The 21,425-nt window shown below is 44.2% G+C and overlaps 1 protein-coding gene across 4 annotated transcripts in view; it reads right to left on the bottom strand.

Moving 5' to 3' along the window:
• The window catches only part of COL5A1 (collagen type V alpha 1 chain), a 302,011-nt gene that overhangs the window by 212,642 nt on the left and 67,944 nt on the right, over positions 1–21,425 (bottom strand). For all 4 annotated transcript variants that reach the window (XM_075015472.1, XM_075015471.1, XM_075015474.1 and 1 more), the window contains exons 2-4: positions 17,760–17,927; positions 9,764–9,977; positions 8,358–8,520 (exon numbers count right to left, since the gene is read on the bottom strand). In XM_075015472.1, the coding sequence (XP_074871573.1) occupies positions 8,358–8,520; positions 9,764–9,977; positions 17,760–17,927 (545 nt within the window). The remainder of the gene's footprint in view (positions 1–8,357; positions 8,521–9,763; positions 9,978–17,759; positions 17,928–21,425) is intronic.

Here is a 21,425-nt window from a genome sequence, read left to right as displayed (position 1 = left end):
CAACTATGATGTTTTATGCACACACGCACACATATGCACACACAGGTGCTCTCTAAAGCAACTCAAAATGCAAGACCTTGTAAACTGAAGCAAAATATGACAGTTTCGTTTTGACTGGATTGACAACATTGCTTGTACTGTGGCACGAAACCCTCATCATTAATTGTGAACCTTTTCAGTGACAGTATCGCTGTTTTTCAAAAAAATTGTCTACAACCATCTGCGTTACAGCTCTGAAAGAGCCTAACTTGGCGATTTAATCCATATGCTAGAAGCACATGGTTGCACCAGAAAGGCTCCCTTGAAATAACAAAAGCAGATCAAGTGAAGAGGAACCCAACTATTAAAATCGTGAATTACTAGGAGACTGGAAAGAGTTATAGACCTTTTTAATAAAAATCCCCCAAAGAGGCTAGCTCAGAATGTTTTATTTTCCACTGGTCCATGCCATGTGAAATAAATACACACACACACACACACACACACACACACACACACACACACACTTGTGGCTTAAAATGTTGACTCTCCTTGCATTCCATTAAGGCTCTGCAGCAGAAGAAGTGAAATCAGAGTTGGCAGGACCAATAAAGCCAGTAGCCAGAGCTGTAAATTAGCTTCTTGCAGCTGTCTACCGAAGCAGTGAAAAACACACTGGAGTATGTCTCTGTGGTTCATCTTAAGAGAGAAATTTAGGTCAGTAAATTTTAGATTAAGAAATAAAATCCTTCTACAGAGGCTCACAAAAAATTAATAAGCAAGAGTTCAACCAAGTTATTCCCCACGCTCTCCAAATTAAGCCCAAATCCTGCAAAAATTGTGCCCATGCATTCAACATTATGCTTGTGATTGGTCTCTCTGGGTAAGTCTAGATGTCAAGCTGTAGGTATAAATTTCTGACTGAGAAGACATACCCATGCTAGCTCTGACAAAGCTAGTGTAACAAAAATAGAGGAGCTATCCATCCAAGTGTCTTGTAAGGGACTGTACTTGGGGCAGCTTGTCCTTCCCAGAGCCAGGGCTGTCACAGCTAAATGTCTATTTTTACCGGTCTCCTCATGCTGGAATTTAGGCATCTAGCTTAAGTGTAGATAAAATCAATGGGGCCTCTCACACACAAGACTTCACAGTATTTGGGCCTTTGTTATTGGACTTAAAAAGACATAAATTTTCCTACTGTGCTGTCTCTGTAATCACAATTTCAGTTCATGTTTGTATGATAGACTGTTGCAAACAAACACAGAAGACATTCAAATTTTAAGAACAGAAGAACATAAGAACGGCCACACTGGATCAGACCGAAGGTCCATCTACCCCAGTATCCTGTCTTCCAACAGAGCCCAGTGCCAGATGTCTCAGAGGGAGTTAACAGAACAAGTAATCACCAAAGTGATCCCTCCCCATCATCCATTTCCAGCCTCTGACAGACAGAGACTAGGGACACCATTCCTACCCATCCTGGCTAATAGCCATTGATGAACCTAACCTCCATGAATGTACCTAGTTCTTTTTTAAATTCTGTTAAAGTCTTGGTCTTCACAACCTCCTCTGGCAAGGAGTTCCACAGGTCTACTGTGCGCTTTAGGGAAACCTGGATCCTGATCGGCGCATGCGACGAACTGTGTAGCTGGTGCCCCACCGACCATTCATATTTACCCTTTGCAACATGAAGGCCTCTGGATACGTCACACCCATTAATGCTCTAACCTTATCAATTGTGTTGTGAGGATAGCAGGATTATTACCATCCGTTTGGGGAGACAGAGCTTCAGTGAAGTTCCAAGCTTGCTGAAGAGCCAGTATCAGAACAGGGAATAACACCATGGAGCCCTGAACCTATCTCATCCTCTAAAGACATAACCTTGTTTCCCAATAGATAGCCAATTACTCTCATGAGCTTCCAGCAGGGGTGGTGGAGAGCTGACGGGCTTGCCAGGTCTCTGGGAAAGAGGGTGGAGTGGGTGGGGAGGCAACACCATGGTCTCAGTAGGGGCAGGGTCTCAGGTGGAAGGGACAGGGCTGGGACAGTCATCCTTCGTGACCACCTGGACCATACCATGCCATTCAGCCCATCCAGGCTTGAGAGCTACCCAGAATGCACCACTCTGGTGGCAATTTAAAGGGCCTGGGGCTTCTTCAGTAGCAGCAGTGGCCTGCAGACCCAGACCCTTTTGAGTCACCAGGCCCTGAGGTAACTGCCTTCTTTGTCCATCCTCCCACCCATCAGCGGGCCTGACTTTAACAAACAGGATTTCTTAGCTCAGTTTGCATACATTTCTGAAGTATCATTGCACAGTGTGGTAAACAAAGCCAAACCATCACATTCATTCAAAGTGTGTCTACGCTTGCGTTCCTCTTGAAAGAGGCATGCAAATGAAGGAAATTGAAAATGCACATGAGGCACTGATTTACATAGCAGGTGCCTGCACCTCATTTGCATATTCTCCTTTTGAAAAAGCTTCTTTCAAAAGAAACAAAGCAGTGTAGACGGGGGTCTTTCAAAAGTATGCACCATCTGCAAAAGCTCCCTTCTTCCTATTTTGTTTCAGGAAGAAGTGTTCTTTTGAAGATGGGGTTTATTTTGAAAAGAGCTCCGTCTACACTGTTTTTGGTCTTTTGAAAGAAGCTCTTTCAAAAGGAGAATATGCAAAGGAGGCACCAGATGTGTAAATCAGTACCTCTTTACATTTTCGATTTCCTTCATTTGCATGCCTCTTTCAAAAGAGGAATGCAAGTGTAGACACAGCTATAGTTGCCACCCACTCATCTGGCAGATTGGGAAGCAAAAATAATTCCAGGAAGCATCTTCACCTATGACCACACCTCTAAATTTTGAAGTGCTAAAAATCTACCATGACTAGTGAAGGGATTCTCAGGCAGCATGAGTGCAGTGAGATGAAATCAGTGATTATCAACGTCAGCAGTAAGATTTTTAAGCCTCAACAAAGCACAAGGTTAATTTTAACCTGGCATTTTAATGCAATGGCTGCAGAGCATCTGAAAGGCACCAAGTTTTCAACTCAGAACACCGATATTTCTATGTTGTTTCATCTTGCTGCTCCTTAAAACATTCAGCAGCTTGAAAGCACATCTGGCACCTGGCCCAGTCTTTCTAGCTTAACCCAGAACAAAAGGCCTGCCCATTACTTCTGATGTCTCGATTTCACTAGTACTCTCAGGAAAAATAAAACAGGAAATGGATTAAAAAGCACCATCTTTTTAGCATCACCCAGGAAATTGCCGCACAACATCTCTTGTCTCAGGATAAAGATCTGGCATTAGCTAATGACTGACATTTCTTCTAATCACCACACATCAGCCATTCACAATTGCCCTGCTCTCAAAATCCTGACTTGTTTTGCACCATGTGGCAGACTGAGACGGGAATGACTGGTGTTGCAAAGCTGACTAAACCAATGTGCTACAATTAAATTATTCAACTGGCCAGAATCACCTTATTCTGTTTCTGGAGACGCCAACTGCAAAAGACATTTAGCTTAACAACATATACAGATGTAGGGCTTTTCTGTTTATTAACGTTACCTACTAACTTCATTTAGCACTGAAGTCTTGAGAACCAACATTATGATCTACTCTGAAAAGACAATGGCAAAACAAGAAAGGCATTGCTAATGGTATAACAGCACCATACCATTGCTAATGGTATAACAGCACCCTACAAAATGTATTAGGTAAGAATCCCATAGGAGTCTATGGAATAGAACTACTTTAGTAGGTTCTTACAGAAATTGTTCTACAAGGTTAGATTTTGCCATCCATATGCCCAAGAAGTTACTGGTTGAGTAGTCATGTTGATCAGTGTAGCTGTATACTAATCATGCAATGTGGTTAGAATTTAGCCCACCAAACTGAGTTGCAAATGATAGACCATCTATATTGGTTTTCCTATCAACTCGCTAATCTCCCTTAAATGCTGTAGACTGGTTCAAAAGCACTTAAACAAAGATGATCCTTCTACCTGTTGTAGGACTTTTTCATAAGGCACTGCATACTCATTGGCTATGTCAGGAGCCTTCTGCTGACATCCTGGTCATCCTCTTTCCATGAGGAAGAAGGGATGTGTCGGCAGAGTGGGGTTTCCCAATATTTGGCCCCATGTGCATCCCTGTAGGTGCAGTCTGGTCAGGAATATGAACATGAGGCATCTGAGTAACTACTCTGAGGAAGTACAGAAGCATTGTTGAATAAAAATATTTTGTTTTCAGCCCCAAAAAATTGATTTTTCACAAAAAGGTCAAAACTCTGTATGGGTCAGGGTGAAAGGGTGAATTCCAATCTGTTTTCCTCTTAACCTGTGGCTCATATAGGGTTTTGCAGCTCATAAAAAAGGAGTATTACATTTCTAACATATGTAAAAATATTCTCCCTAGCAAACAAGACACCAGCTAAGGCAAGGGCAAAATGGCTTCTCTCTTTCAGCGTAACTGAAGCCATAGAAACTTGATTAACATAGTCCCAGAGGAAAAAATAGAAGTGTTTATTTTGCTGCACAGGATATTTTTTTTTCTCTCTCTCATGAACTATCTCCACACCATCCTCTCATTCACAGCATCAGGCCAGCCGCCCCGTCCCAATCCCAGCGTGACAGCCTGTCCTGACATTTCTTAGCATTTGTACATTTCTGTTTTGAACAGCATCTCAGCACAAAACATAACTTGTGTAACCTGGCTGTGGGCTTGGCCCCATGACAAGCCTACCTCAGCATGCTGAGGGCTTTACAGAGACAGCCGCACAACCTTGGAACTAATTGAATTTTAATGAGAGGACGTCATTTTTCCACTGGAAGAATGCTGTGCTAGGGAAATCATTCAAAACACCCCTAAACCAATTCCCATGACACAGTCTGCGATGGGGAAACCAGCATCTTCCTCATGCCCTGCTCATGCTCCACTTTGCCTGCGACTCCTGTCAGCCTCTCAGTTCAGGAACTTCAGCTTCTAAAACAAAAATCTGTTCAGGTTTGGTTTGTCCTGATGAAGATTTAGAAAAGAATGCTATGAACTTCCTTAAAATATTCAGCTCCCCCTGAGCTATGTTGAAACAAAGATAGCTGAGGTCCTTAGCCCTCCAAACACCGTCATTCCCGGTTAACTGGGTCATTCTAAGTTTCCACCACAAATGACAAACTTGTAACAGTTACAGAACTCTAAAGTTGTAGAAAAGACCTCCAATTACTTGCTTGAGGTTTGCAAAACTGTTACCTACAGGAGTTACAGGACCTTCAGTCTTATTATAAGAGAATCCAGAGCCCAGAAACAGACTAAAAATATGTGCTTTTGAATGATTCCCATCCCTTTTCCATTGCCCCAAATCAAGCTTATCTCCATACCTACTCATTGCTTAGAGCTGCAGATTGCAAGTGGGCCCTGGGGAACTAAAGGAAATTAGGTTACTGAGAAATGAAGAAAATTAGGTTACAGGCTGCTGCTTTCATGAAACCTTTTAATGACATTCAATGTATAGCTATTGGCATCTCGATGTTTCTGTGTGTGCATATTAAAATAGCTTTTTTGCTATGCAGAGAAGGAATTATAAGGAATTAAAAGGAATTATAAGGCTACATCGAGGGGGAGGCTTTGTATTCCGAATAATTGTCCTCTTCTGCTATGATAATTGTTCCTGGTTTCTCTGTGTGTGCAATCATCTATCACATGTAGACTGTAACCAGTGGAGAGGAAACAGCTTCCATTGCTATTGGTGAAGAGGAGCATTGGGCCTGTTTGTCCCATCAACTTTCTCTAAGCAAACTTGCTTCACCATCAGTGAGGGCACTGTCTGACCACCTGTGAAAGGAAGATAGTGGAATTGGCACGGCTTTGCCAGCTACAAAAAGGTAATCTTGCCTCATTTAGTAGAGTGGCTGTGGAGTCTCATTTCCAGCTGACTATTAAAGCCAGCCTGTTTGGAGATAATTCAAGCTTTTGGGACAGTGAAGAAAACCTCATGACTTCAGTCTTATTTAACTCCTCGTGTGCACAGTTTCATATAATCACCAGACAGCTCATAAACTGACTACTGTGGAAGATCCCATTACAGTTTAATGAAAAATGGAACAGAATACGCAATTCCACCAAGAAGTTATTTTCACTGCTTAATAGGTGTGGAGATGTGTGTTTGTATGTTGTGTTTTTAACAATGGAGGATAAGATATTTCAAACACCTAATTCAGGTCCTATAAAAATGCAAGCTTCTCACATAACTTGGATGAGACTGATTTCTTTAAGAGGCTCTCCTGTTACTTGGGGACAGATCTCCAGTGAAGTTATCCACTTTACTTTCAGTTACTAACTTTGTTTTAGAAGTACACCCAACAGTTGTGAAAGATACATCAGGACCCATTAACATCTGCTTTTACTTTCCTCTTCAATTGTTCATCTTCCCAGAGAATGTCTATTAACTTAATGCAGCTAGAGACTGAATCATAACTCTCTTACAGTGGGAGCTGGTAGTGATGTTCTGTTGACAGCAGAAGACCATCCAGATGTAGGTTACAAAGAACAGCCCTAAAACTGTCTTTCTGTGTCACAGACAGCACCATGTAGACTAGAGCTGACTTCACTGACCCATAATTATTCATACTGTTGCAGAAACCTTGCATGCAATGCTCAGTTTGCTCCAAGAGATTCACTCAGTTCTAGCTCCAAACAAAAATTCAATAAAGTAATGAAGGATGAGCATCAAAACTTAATGGGCCTAATTCTGAACTCAAGTATTACAGCTTTGCTCCTTTGACTTCAGTAGCATTATTCTTGATTTATTATTGTGTAAACGAGAAACCAATATTCCTGGATATATACAGGCAAAAGAGTAGACAAGATCTCTGAACCTGTATTTAGATTGAGGTTTAATACGATGTTCACAGATCAACCTAGCTGCTGAACTATGGAAAGACTCACAGATCTCCAACCCCCAACACCCTCCATATCTGACTAAAATCCTGTCAACTCTGACCAGCAAATGCTCAGAGGCATATGCCACAGCTTAAAGATTGTTATAGATGTTATTTGGCCAATGCTTTCAGACTTCTGATAACCTTAAAGGAAAAGAACTCTCTGCTTGTGGACAATCTGTGGCTGGAGAAAGAGGAGGCACTTTGTTGGAATTATTCACCCAGTTTTACATAGCATTTTCCTATATTATGGTGGGGGATGGGAAGGAAGCATCCACTCATTCTGGTGATGAAACAGTTTTGCTGTGCCCCAAGGCACGAGATCGGAGTTCAATGCCATGCACATGGAAGAGGTAACACCTCTCTCTAGCCAGGCCTTAGAGCATTGAGAGCAGTAAGGAATGGTCTTCTTCAGCCTTCTCGCCCTAGCCATAGAAAACAATACAACATTGAGAGCAGGGACAAATGGACTGTTATTAGGGTCAAGGCCCTGACCCACTCTCTACACAAGGGCAAACTCCGCCCTGAAATTGCAGAAATCCAGTCTCCCTATTTGTATGCTTGCGCAGAATCAAAACAAAGGAAGATCGACCTGATTTAAACAATACTCACAAGCAAGACAAAAGGTTCCTAGAACCCTTTTCAAATAACTAAAATGGGACTCTATAAAATGTGATGATTCTCAGCCAAATGTGACCGGATTTTGAATTTAGGAGAAACCACTAGGATCAACTGTCCCAGACACCCAGACATTTAGAGGTAGCACCCTGCATATCCCCAGATTTCCATTTTATAGCCATAGGTACCCACATTCATAGATGTGAATGAAGACGTCTGCGGCACATTTTTGCTGATATGGTTGCAGATGCAGATACAAATTTTAGAATTCTACGCATTTGTGGATAACTGCAGAGGTGGCTACGGATATCCACTGATCATTTTTGCAGATATGGATGTGTGCCCCATTTGTATCCATGCGGGGTTCTATTTATAGGCTTTGCACTACTGAACGCTGTTTAAACACTGAATTCAGCCTAGCTGCTGACTTTTCAATGCATGCAATGCTTGAGAAAGTCCTTTGAGTGCCAGTTAAATCCTGATTTTACCTTCCACAGGATCATAAGAACATGAAAGCCAAATTAGAGGCAGCTTAATTTAAAAAAAAAATCCCCTCTAAAGACTAGATTTAACCAGGTAGCTCTGTTAGAATCAGCTAATTTATCCACATGAAGATCTGAACCACAATTCTGATCACTATTATAACATACATTTACATCCAATAAATCCAGGGTAGGATATTACTTAACCCTAAGGCTTCCACAAAAACTCATGAGTCCCTCCAATGCATTTTAGAAAGCATTCATCAACCAGGACAACTCCTCAAAGTTTTTGTACAGCCACACCCTACCACTCCCAGCCCTGAGCCACTGCTTACATCTGTATCTTACCTCAAAGACTTCCTCATCCAGTATCCTGGTTCCAAACACGATGATACCATTGACATCAATGATGGGGTGGTCACTTCGGTCCAAGAACTTTGTTACCTTCTTTTTACAGTCCAAAATCAAAGTAACGTTTTTCTTGTTTATGCTGATGGCTATTCGGTGCCACCTGTAAAACAGCACACCCCATGAGCTAGCTAAACAGAGTCTTCTGCTTTCATTAATGTGCCAGCAGTTTATAACTAGTTTATCATCTTGTAAGAATGCCAGTATAAAATCCTGGGCCTCTTCAGTGAGGGTGAATGAATTCATCCTTCAGTAGAAGGCTGGTAAAAAGCTCATATACCATTTAAACCCCCCAAAAGATAAGAATTCACTTAGCTGGGGGAACCGGTAGGACCAATTGGCTCCTACTTCCCTCAGAGTGAGAGTCAGTTCTACACAGTTGTGGGGCACTCTGGGGGAAGAAGTGGCCTGGCTGAGCCCCAGCTGTCCCTCCTGTCTCCTACTTCCAACCTCCTTAAGCCTCATGCAGGATGACTTACATGAACCATTTCACTAGGAGGGTGGTGAAAAACTGGAATGTGTTATCTAGAGGGTAGCACAGGGGTTGCTGTGTTAGTCTGTATCTGCAAAAAGAATGAGAAGTCCTGTGGCACCTTATAGACTAACAGAATTATTGGAGCATAAGCTGTTGTGGGCAAAGACCCACTTCATCATATGCACAGGATTTCTCATTCCTTTTACTTAGAGAGGCGATGGCATCTACATCCCTAGGTTTTTAAACGCTAGCATGACCAAGCCCTGACTGGCATGATTTAGTATCAGAGGGGTAGCCGTATTAGTCTATAAAGTAGCACAGGACATCTCGTTGTTTTTGCAGCTACAGACTAACCGATTTTTTGGAGCATAAGCTTTTGTGGGCAAAGACGAAGTGGGTAGGTGCAAAAGCCCACAAAAGCTTGTGCTACAAAAAAAAAAATCTGTTAGTCTATAAAGTGCCACAGGACTTCTCATTTTGGGGGGGATGATTTAGTTACAGTTAATTCTGCTTTGGGCAGGGGGCTGGACTCAATGACCTCCTGAGGTCTCTTCCAGCCCTAGGATTCTATGATTCTATGACCTTAACTGTCCCACAAGTGTGGGTAAGCCCTTTGCACACGGTGGATGTCGACCCTATCTCTGTAAATTCCCACTGACCTCAAATTCCCAATATTTCACTAATATTCAGGGGCATTTTGCACACTTGTTACACTTGGCAGAGCATAAGCGCTCAACTGAATGGAGACGGAACACCGATAAAATTACAGCCGCATCCTATATATACACTTAGGTATTCGTATATATTCTCATATAGACTATCAATTGGTTTCCTCATGCAGCATGTACTCAGAATGCAACTCTGCACTTACTTGCCATCTGACAGGTTAATGCCTCGAAAGAGAGGATAGTCTTCTGGGCCTGGTTTCCCAGTATGGTCTTCATACAGGAATACAGGAGATCTACCCATCTCCATGCCAATCTGCTGGATCCCTTGTTCATTGTAAATGGAGATCAAGAAGGACTGACCTCCTTTCTTGGCTTTTACAGTGGTCAGAATGGAGAAGTCCTTGGGAAAGGCAGAAGCTGACACAGAAAGACAGAGGGGTTAGTGCCTCTTTTGGATACAATGGTGTGGCCACAATTCACATTTCCTGCAATCGGGTAAACAGTGGAGATATAGCCAGCAATTGCTCCTCTTTCCAGATATGCCCATGCTAGCAACCCCCAAACTGCTGGCCATGGCAGAGGTACGTCTGCTGTGGACCATGCATCCCACAGGTCCGTCCACCGTGGATGCCATTGACACTTTATAAACAACTAATAGTTGCCTATAGAGACCACCACAACAACGGGATTCTAACTTGATAATGGAGCAGCACTGGTGGCTTCAGAGAAGATGGAGCTACAAGGTTAATCTGGGGTCAGGGACAGGGGAGATCAATGACTCCATCTAATCACACAACCATTGGAATTAGAAGCCATTATGTGATTAAACCCAGGGAGAAGACAGCAGAGAATCTGGTGGAACACAATGTCCCTGAAAAAAAGTCAGTCCTCCAATTCAGCAGTCAATCTTGCCAGGGACCATTCATTAATGATCAATGATCCCTTTTCAGCCTGTACCATTGGAACGACAGCTATGCCACAGTCCAACTCACACACTAACCAGAAGAGCACCATAATGTTGTTGGATGGGAGATTACCAATGGAACATCAATGTGGTATTGCTGCAAGAGATAGGTGTTAATCTGTAGCACTGATGGCACTTCTTTCCACAGTGTGCCCTGGAATGTCTTAGGAAACAAGATATGTTCAGCTACAAGGCCTCCAGGTTGTCGAGACATGCTGGGAACTCAGATTATTTTTTACAGAATACCCCCTCTTAACAAGGCATGTACAACGTACTAGGTACTGTGGGGGTTTCTGGGGACTTTTGAAATCAGCTTATGTCTATGTTAGGCAAGAATGAAGCATTCTTTGACCTTGGCTCACCGCAATAGCATGGGCAGCAAAAATCAAAAAAGGAAAAATAAAGCCAACAACAAAATGGAGACTTGGATTTCATTGAGCCTTGAAAACCAAGTAGCAAACCTGGTGCCTCCTGCCAATCATTCCCAAAGGCATTGGTGCCATATTCTCTTTCACCTGGGGATTAAAGTGTTGTTATAGCTAGGGAAAGCTGCTCAGCGATATTGAGGGACCCCATCTTTATTCTTGCAAAGCCCATGTAAGTAAGCCCTGAAAACAGGGGTTCAGTGGGACTGGAGTGGTGCACAGGCTCAACTCAGCTATTTGCACGGGGTACGTTCCATCCTCAGGCCTGGGAGAGCAATTTCATGCAAGACTGAAAGGCGGTGCATGTGTTTTCTAACTGTCAGAGCTGTACATGCCACGTGGCATCTGAAACCTCAGTTGGTTTGGTTTTCTGCCACTCCCTCCCTCAGCAGCACTGCACATGCTACAGACAGACCCAAACTGCAAAACTCAGGTATGTGCAGCTCCAAAAATTAACAACTCCAGTATGTAGGCATATTGCTAACTGAAGGAGGGGTGGGAAGATGATTATAGAAAAGGGAGCTGCTGATAAGTATGTACTTTTGCCATCTTAATAAGCTGTAATCTAACAAGACAGGACTTGCAAGGAATCCATGCTCTGGGTTAACCCCTTCAAAGTAAAAGCAGTCCTGTAGCACCTTAAAGGCTAACACTTGTATTTTTTAGGTAATGAGCTTTGTGGGTAAGACCTACTTCATCTGATTGGGAGCAGATGAAGTGGATCGTACTCATGAAAGCTCATTACCTAATAAATAAATGTGTTAGTCTTTTACTTGCCACAGGAATGCTTGTATTTTTTGTGAGGCTACGGACTATCATGGCTACCCTTCCGAGACCTTCAAAGAAGGACATGATTGTGCTCTTGCCCCTACCTACTGAGGAAACATCAAGCCAGGGAGTGCCAAAATGGACCAAGGCGTTAATCTGAGATGTGGTGTCTGTGATGTGAACGTCCCTGTGTGGTGCCTGGCTGTGTCTGTGTGGTGGGGCAGGGGCAGGATGGCAAAAGCACTTTGGCTAATTTATTAAGATATACATCCACAGCCATGTAAACCGCAACAAATGTCAAGTGTCCAACAGCTTCACACAGGTTTCCCTCCCTACTGTAGTTTTTAATTAAAAGCCACCCCAGGGCTGAATAAGGGAGATTTGACCTAGTTAGGCAACAGTGAACCTTATTCAAAGCATGGGGAGTGTATCAGACCACAGCAAAGTAGGCAGGGAGGTCAGAAAAGAGAGAGACTGTCAGGTAATTTTCTCCACTGCTTTGGGGGAACTAGGGATATAAAATCCCCTTTAATTGTTTAACTGGTTAAACACCAAGTTTACCCGGTTAACCGATTAAATGGGTGAGGGTCAGGGTGACCAAGGCAGAGATACTCCACCAAACTGAAGCAGCCCCAGTCTGAGAACGTCATACATAGGGGTGCTCCAGCCCCACCAAAGCAGCCCTTGTCCACAGCAAAGGGGCCTTGTGGGATGAGAGCAACCCCCTGCTCACAGTGGGCAGGGGACCACTCTAGTAACCAGTAAACCTCATCTGTTTAACCAGTGAACCTTTAACACACTTTAACTTGCATCTTCCAGTCCCTTTGCCTCAAACTCATTTAATTCATTCAATTAATTAGCACCTAACCTTCATTCTGCCTGCTCAGCCACCATTTGAGAACAAAAAGAAAGGAGAAAGTCACCAAATCTATACACAGCAGCCTGTGACACAGCAAAACAATTACTACCCTGTGAAGTGGGCAGTGAAATTTGTCCCCCTCCCCTGCCTCAGATCTACCCCACGAGGCCTAGGTCACACTTAAATGGCCTTAGTTTGCCCAAGAGGGTCGCTAACTCCTCAGCTAGTGACTTCATTAGAATGAAGGAAGCTCCACCTGAGGATCTGGCTCATCACAGAAGCATGAACCTTTTTGGAAATGTCATCTGCAAGTGGGTACCATGCATCAGAATTCTGAAAAGGAAGAATACGGTGGGGAGGCAAATTCTCAGCTGACAGGAGCAGCTGCTTTACATCCAAGGGCGTTGAACCCAATTTACACCAGCTACCGATATGCACCGATATGCACAGTTTTGCCTGTAAGTATCTAGCTGTAGCAAGGAACTTGTTCCCCTGCAGTGTTATACTAGTGTTATGCGAGCCTAGCCCCACTGACTGTAGTGAAACTACGCTAGTGTAAAACCTCTGTTACAGAGTGGAAAACCAAGCCCAGTGCTTGAAATTTATGTTCCCAGTTGCTAAATTTGTGTTAGCTAAGACAACCCCAGAAATGAAGAATAGTAACAGAGAGAAAGCCGTGCTAGTCTATATACTATCAAAACAAAAATGCGTCAAGTAGCAGTCCTTAAAGTGCTACTTGACTGCTTTCCAGAAATGAAGGTATGTGAGGACTGTGCCTTCCCTAGGACGAACTGTGCACTGTCCCTTTCCTTCCTCCCAGATACTCCCTTCACTGCTGTTTCAAATCAAACCCAGACATATTCCTGGTTATAATTATGGAGAAAAATTTGTGATCTTTTATGTAAAATAGCTCATATCAAAAATGATCTATAAAATGGAGAATTTCATTCTGAACCACCCCCGCCTGCCCCATACAGAACTCTTTAACCTCAGTGAGTTGCCAACTCATAAAAATGCTGCTCATAATTTATTTTCATTCTTCTTATTAAAAGTTCTCCATGGTAATGCGGTTTCTTGGCTCAAATAACCATAATTGATAAATTATGGCTGATATTTTTTTCTGTTATTGCTCTGTTACCTTGACAAAGTCACAGTGCATTTTCAGTGACAGTTAGAAATGATCCAGGCTAGCCAATGGAGGGGATTCCATTAAGGATGCAATCAAACTAGTAACAACATACCACACAGGATCCTAGAACCTAGGAACCTTGAGAGGTGGTAGAATCTCCATCCCTAGAGGTCTTTGACTTGACAAAGTCCTGGCTGGGATGACTTAGTTAGGGTTGGTCCTGCTTTGGGCAGCGGGCTTGACTCGATGACCTCTGGAAGTGTCTTCCAGCCCTAGGATTCTATGTGCTGATCCAAATTTTATTGCAATAAATGCAAAGACATCCACTGACGTACATACATACATACATCATGGGTCAAGCCTTTGCACCATTCTACATTGCCACCCCACTGGCCCTGCCACTCTAAACATTTAAATCAGCACAAATTGGGGAAAATGCTTTAAAATAAGCATCAATTAAAAAATAATTTTGGTGGATAATATCAAATTGTGATCAGCTGCCAAATATCCACAGAGCTAAATTCTGCAGCCTTTATATAGCTTTTATTCATTCCTCATTCAGAAAAAGAAACTTTCCACTGACTTCAGTGAGGCTTTCTGTGAGGCTACGCAGAAATCAAACAGAGGATTTCTGGATGTGTTATATGGAAATTAAAATGGTGAAGCCAATATCCCCCCAATTCAGCTACTCCTCATAATATTGTTCTGAGGAAGGAATATAGAGGTGTGAGCAGATGGAACCATTACCATGAGGTTGGAAGGGGACTAACACAGATGCAGACAGCCAGGTCTTTTCCTCATGGGATAATGTTTCCCTTTTAACAATAGGTTCATAGAAGCCATAAGGATCTGATCCACTGACTACAATGGGCTTTGGAATCAGGCCGTAAGTAAATAGAAAAGCTGCCCATGGTTGACCATGAGCATGGACTCCAATCCCTGTAAAGCAGGTTGGTGAAGACATGGCCAGAGAGCCAGATCTGGCCCACCAAAACTTTTAACCCAGCCTGTGGCCCAGCCCTTTGGTTGTGGAGGGGGGAGAGCTTTGCATGCTGCCTGCACCCACAGCAAAGTCTCTTTGCTCCTTCTCTGGGCAATAGAGATTTTGCTGGGGGTGGGAGCAGCACTCAAAAAAACCCACCCACTCCCCTGGTGCAGGGAGCTACATGGAACGGTCAGTGGGCTGCGGCTGCTGGCAGGCAGAGAAGCCTGCCTGAGTGTGCTGCTGGCCAGGAGCTGCTTAGGTAAGTGCCTTCTGACCAGAGCCTGCCTCTGGCACCTCATCCCAACTCCCTCCCACACTCTGCACCCTCTCCTGCACTCCTCCCCCCGGCTAGAATCCTCTCCTGCACTCACACCCCTTTCCAGACCCTGCACCCCAATCCCCTGCCCCAGGTCACCACCCCAACCCTCTTCACCCTCTTTCCCTCCACCCCAAGTCACAGCTCGCTCGCTCACTTGCTCTCAGACCCTGCACCTGCTCCTACCTCCCTCCTCCAGGCCAGCATCCTCTCCTGTACCCATACACCCTCCAGGGCCTTGCATCCTGCCCCATGTCAAAACCCCTGCCTTACCCAAACTCCCTCTCAGACCCCACATGCTCTCCTTCACCCCCATCCCCTACCCCAAGCTCTCTTCTTCATGCAACCTCCATCCCAGACCCTGAACCTCCTCCACAGAAAAGTGCAGCTCGTGACCATTTACCACAGCCTTGGTGCGGTTCCCAACAAAAATTATCGCTGACTCCTGTTATAAAATGTACTTTGTGTGATACCCAACCACTTTGCTCCCCAGTTCTTGTGCAAGACAAAGTGGAAGTTGGACACCACTTAATCCCTTATTCCCCAGTGACCAGGTGATTCTCTTGTAGCTTATGAGGATAACAACGGAACTCCCAATATCACTTTAGAGTTTGCTATCAAGCAAATCCAGAGCTACAGGACACGAGTGACAGCCACACTATTAGGCCTGGCTTGCAGCCATCCGTTAGATCAGCGAAACATGGGAGTGATAGAAATAGCAGCTTCATTTAAAAGGACTTGTAGTGGCTTCCTATGTGGCCAACAATTTTGCTAGAGGATTTTATATCCATTCTTGTGCAAACTTTCCAAAGGAATGTGTGCCTCTGTCTTTGTGGATAAAGGATTCCACTGGATGTGCGCATGCTGACATAAACCCACACATTTTCACTCCTACAAGCAGCGAGGCCTTATGAAATGAGGGTATATTTCTAAGTTGATGACAGTGTTAATGATTGTGCTGCTCTGTATCCCATCTACCACTCAAATCCACATGACACACTTTGTGCAAGCCAGAACAAACACAGCAAGCTCAGTGGATCCCTAGCAGTTCCAGATTTGACCCTGGACTCCACTGAGTTGCACCAGGTCCCAGGATGAACTTGAACTAGTGAGCAGTATTGACTAAGGCCAAATCCAAGCATCCTTATTCAGATCAAACTGGTTGGAGTAAGGACTCTAACACCAGAGACAAGGCTTTGCTATACAGAAGATGACTGGTCCAGTCTTTAGCCTAGGGTTTGGGAAATCAGGAACTGGGACCTGCAGCAAAGCCAGTTTCTGGGCAACCTGAGGAGCACAGCTGGCCTGCAGCAGGCTGCCTGACTGGCTACCCCCGTCTGACTCAGAGGAGTCAGCAGACCAGCAGTCAAGCCCAGCAGCAGCAGTTCAGCAGCTGCTCCAGGAATTTTTCCATGGCTGTGATAACTCCTGTGCCTGCTTCTTCCCAGCCTTGTTCCAATCCTGCCCCTACTTTCCTCCAGCACTGGTCGCAGCTCTTCTCTTGCCTCATCACTGCAAATAGCCCAGTTCTGAGCTCCAATTCCTAAATTCTGAATAAAAAAGCAGTAAAGTAGCACTTTAAAGACTAACAAAATATTCTATTAGGCGAGCTGTCGTGGGACAGATCCACTTCTTCAGACCATAGCCATACCAGAACAGACTCCATATTTAAGGCATAGAGACCCGAAAATAGTAACAAGTTTGACAATCACCTAATAAATTATTTTGTTAGCCTGTAAAGTGCTACTTTACTGCTTTTTTGTTCTGATAGTATATAGACTAGCACGGCTTTCTCGCTGTTACTAAACTCTGAATGTGACACTTGGCCTCTGGCCTCTGTCTCCAGCTGTGATCCTGGACTTCAACTCTTGGCTACTGGCTCCTGCCCTGGCTCTTATACTCAACTGCTGTGATTACCATGCATGTCCCAGACACATGAGAACGGAGTTCAATTGCATCTTGCACTTCAAGAAGTTTTAGGTGCTTGTTCTCTCTCCACCTTTATTTCCCATGCGTAGAATGTGGACACTAGCATTCCCTCACATGTGTGGGTGTTGGAGGGAATAAATATTCTCTGATCTATGAAGCACTCAGATACTGCAGTAAATTCAGCCATTTAAGGACGTTAGCTAAACAGTTTTATCCCTAATTCAACGGCTCATTTTTCTTTAAAGCAAAGACCATCTGCACTCAACTTACCAAAATGTTTGCTTTATAAATGCAATGCTTCACCACCTAATGCAAAATTAAAAACGTACCAGTAGCATAGCTGGTTTTTAATAAGCACCCTGCTACTCACTGGACTTATGGGGCTAATGATATTTTCTTTCTATAATAAGCTCCTGATTAAAATTTAAACATTTCTTCTAGAGAGAACTTATCCTGGGACTCCCTACTCATGGATGGTTTGCACCTTCCGTGTCTCAGTTCACAACTCAATACCCCCTGGTGCTAATCAGAAGCAGCAGCTCGTTAATGGAGATGGGAACGGATGTAATTAGCCAGTGTTTGCACATTTGCTGGATAACGTACCATCCCTGTTCAGATGAAGGGAGGAAGAAAACGAGTATAGCTATTTTAACAGGATGAGATAATTAGACAGCCCATATAGGTCTAAAATAGTAGACTATTTCCCTCCCAAACATACACAAAATGTAAAAAACCACCCAGGATCTCATCAGCTGCTCCAGAAAGTGCGGTGGAAAGGGCAGATCTTTGCTGTAAGCAGCTCCAAATCAAAAGGTGACACTTACCAGGGTATAACTGCTTTGTTGGTGCGCTGAGCTGAGCATCTTTTGTTACTCGAAAGGCAACATCTGCACCTTTTGAAGATCTTCTGCTTGTGCAAAAACCTGTTGTTTTAGTTATGCCATCAGGTAAATTATGAAAATCTAATACCTTCAAGAGATCTGCAGGTTCAGCTGCAAGAAGAATAGAGGAAAAACAAAAATTAGCAAGCAAAAGTACTGACATTTGCAAAGATCCGCTATAACACCACCAATCATCAATAACCATTTAAAACAGAATACACTTTTCTAATTGCTGTATAGCAAATACATTGCTACTGGCATCTTCAAAACTAGAACAACAGGCTGCTGGTTTGACATGCTAAGTCACTGCAGAAAAGAATAGTTTGGGCTCTTAAAACACATATAAATATAGCATCTACATTCATCTGAGTTAGATAATGTGTGTATTGATAACCAAGCATCAGGATATTAAATGATCGCAGTAGAGAAGATATTGATGAGGTACTTGGAACCTAAAGACCGCACTGCAACTGTGGAATCACTCAGATATCTATTCTGAGTGCCTTCAAATCTGGGGACAGACTGCTCCCTATGTCAGCTTGAAGCTGGATGCCCAATGGCTATGGTCCAGCTCAATGGTTCTTCACTCCAGAGCTAAGTCTTCCCCGGCTCATTTCTTTCCTTGTCAAAAGCTCCACTCCAGTGATGGAGCACAGGGACCCCCAGAGGGTCCAACCATCATTCTCTGCTAGAATGACATATCTGTCTTCTCACCGCTCTGACTTAGCACCACTGTTCCCCCTAACTTTTTCCATGCACTGGTGGAATAAATTTTATTATGTACACAAAGTTGTGTACAGATGTGCAACACAGGCTGCCAGCTGTACGCAGCTCTGCCAATTAGCTGGGCAGTATTTGATGCTCTCCTGGGCAGCCGCCCAAGCACTCAGCTTACAGGGAATGCTGCTTACCACCCAACAAAACCACCCACTGCCAAAGGGCCTGAAAATGTCTTTGAGTACTACTGGATTGAGCACAATTCCTTTAACTATCACACTAGAGCTTTGCATGTTTTGTAACAACCTCAGCTAGGAAAAACTCATGAAGTTTTGGATTTGGTTAAGAAACCTGAAACTCAAGCCAGATTAATCCAGGCCGACAAAGCTTTTGGTTTTGACTTAATTGTGTCAGAGAAAACTTGGTTTCAGGCAAAGATTTTGGTAAACTATTGTAAAGCTGAAAGACGTGCACTTAGAGTTTTGACAACCTTCTAGTGATCATTTAAAGAACAGGTTACACCTCTAAAAACTAGGACTCTCTGGTCTGGCAACACCTGTGGTCCAGTAGGGCTACAGATGTTCCTGGACCAGAGACCCTGGCGGCTGGAAGCTGGGCAGCAAGAGGGCCTGCAATTGGGAGCTCTGCCAGGGCTGGTGGCAGCAGGGCCAACCAATAAGAAGCTCAGGTGGGGCCAGCAGCCCTAAAAAGGCTGGCAGAAGTGAGGCTGGCAGCCCATGCAGGGTCAGCAACCAGGAACCCAGCTGGGGCTGAAAGCAGAGCTGGCCAGCAGCCAGGGCTGGAGGGTGGGGGAAGATGGAAACGAGGAGCCAGCAGCTGGGGCCAGGAGTAGAATCAGAGCAGAGGTGTAGAATTGATCTCCCATGGTTCTGCAAACTCCCTCATTTGAGACCAGTCAGGTCCCAAGGGTACCGGACCAGGGAGGTCCAACCGGTGTAATACAAGAAATGCTTGGTGGACAACATTACCCAGAACCCTTACACGTGAGTTGACTTCATAAGGAAAAAAAGACATGTTGTATTGTTATCAGCAGTATATCTCAGCTGACTGATCCCTTCTTGTAAAAGAAGAAAATTCCTCTACGAATACTACATACTACTTCAAAGTGAAAGTAGTATGGGGGGTGTGAACCCTGCTTAGTGGGGAACATTTAAAAAGGTTTGCAGAAAAGCAGGCAAAAGAAAAGCTCAAAAGTATAGGAATTTCACATGGGCACACAACAATAACCTAATTCTACTCCGGGTGAAGTCAGTGGTGAGACTCTCTTGCTTTCAAAAACAACACAAGGCCTGTGGTACCTTACAGACTAATAGAAATTTTAGAGCATAAGCTTTTGTGGGCAAAGACCCACTTCGTCTTTGCCCACGAAAGCTTATGCTCCAAAATATCTGTTAGTCTATAAAGGTGCTACAAGACTTCTTGTTGTTTTTGAAGATACAGACTAACACAGCTACCTCTCTGAACTTGGCTTTCAGTAAGCGCAGGGCTAGCCACATATGGAGGGCTCTTGCAAATTTTGTCCTATGCTTTGTGCAGTTCCAAAGGAAACACTCCAGCCAGTAGGTGCTGTGTGGTAGTAACTATCTTGCACATTTTGGAAGTCTGAAGGAATTTCAACCTCACGCCCAACCACAGATCTAAGTCAAGTGCTCCATAAATTTCACTCTTAATAAGGTTTTACCATGGGCTCTGCACTAACGACATGCCCTGATCTCTTCACATCAATCCTCCTCGGGCAACTATTATACAATTACTGTAACTAAGAGAAAGGATGTGAGCATTACAAGATGAGAAATGTCCAATTACTGCCTATGCTGGAAGAGCCCATGTCTTGCTACTCTACCCCAGCATGAAGCCTGCCACTTCAATTGTGAATTCAGAGAAAACTATGCAGAGTCAGCACCTGTGCTGGCAGGGGAGGCGGACTGTAGCAGGTGCACATACCAAACAGAAAGCATATTTCTTATTTCAATATAAACCAGCTCGTAGCAGGATCTTCAGTAGAACTCACTGCCTACAGTTTCACGAGCAATAATGCACCAAGCCAGCAATGGAATTGTTCTTACTAAAGATCAGAAGCAAAAGGTCTAGCTCCCTGGCAGCTCCTTTATAACCTCTCTCATTAGGACTACATGGCTACGTCTACACGTGCAGCCAACATCGAAATAGCTTATTTCGATGTTGCGACATCAAAATAGTCTATTTCGATGAATAACGTCTACACGTCCTCCAGGGCCGGCAACGTCGATGTTCAACTTCGACGTTGCTCAGCCCAACATCGAAATAGGCGCAGCGAGGGAACGTCTACACGTCAAAGTAGCACACATCGAAATAGGGATGCCAGGCACAGCTGCAGACAGGGTCACAGGGCGGACTCAACAGCCAGCCGCTCCCTTAAAGGGCCCCTCCCAGACATAGTTGCACTAAACAACACAAGATACACAGAGCTGACAACTGGTTGCAGACCCTGTGCCTGCAGCATAGATCCCCAGCTGCCGCAGAAGCAGCCAGAAGCCCTGGGCTAAGGGCTGCTGCCCACGGTGACCATAGAGCCCCGCAGGGGCTGGAGAGAGAGCATCTCTCAACCCCCCAGCTGATGGCCGCCATGGAGGACCCAGCAATTTCGACGTTGCGGGACGCGGATCGTCTACACGGTCCCTACTTCGATGTTGAACGTCGAAGTAGGGCGCTATTCCTATCTCCTCATGAGGTTAGCAACTTCGACGTCTCACCGCCTAACGTCGAAGTTAACTTCGAAATAGCGCCTGACGCGTGTAGACGTGACGGGCGCTATTTCGAAGTTGGTGCCGCTACTTCGAAGTAGCGTGCACGTGTAGACGCAGCTCATATAATCATAGAACAACTGGAAGG

This window comes from Carettochelys insculpta, chromosome 21 (genome assembly GCF_033958435.1).
Source record: "Carettochelys insculpta isolate YL-2023 chromosome 21, ASM3395843v1, whole genome shotgun sequence".
Taxonomy (NCBI): Eukaryota; Metazoa; Chordata; order Testudines; family Carettochelyidae; genus Carettochelys; species Carettochelys insculpta.
This window is presented reverse-complemented; position numbering and strand designations above follow the sequence as displayed.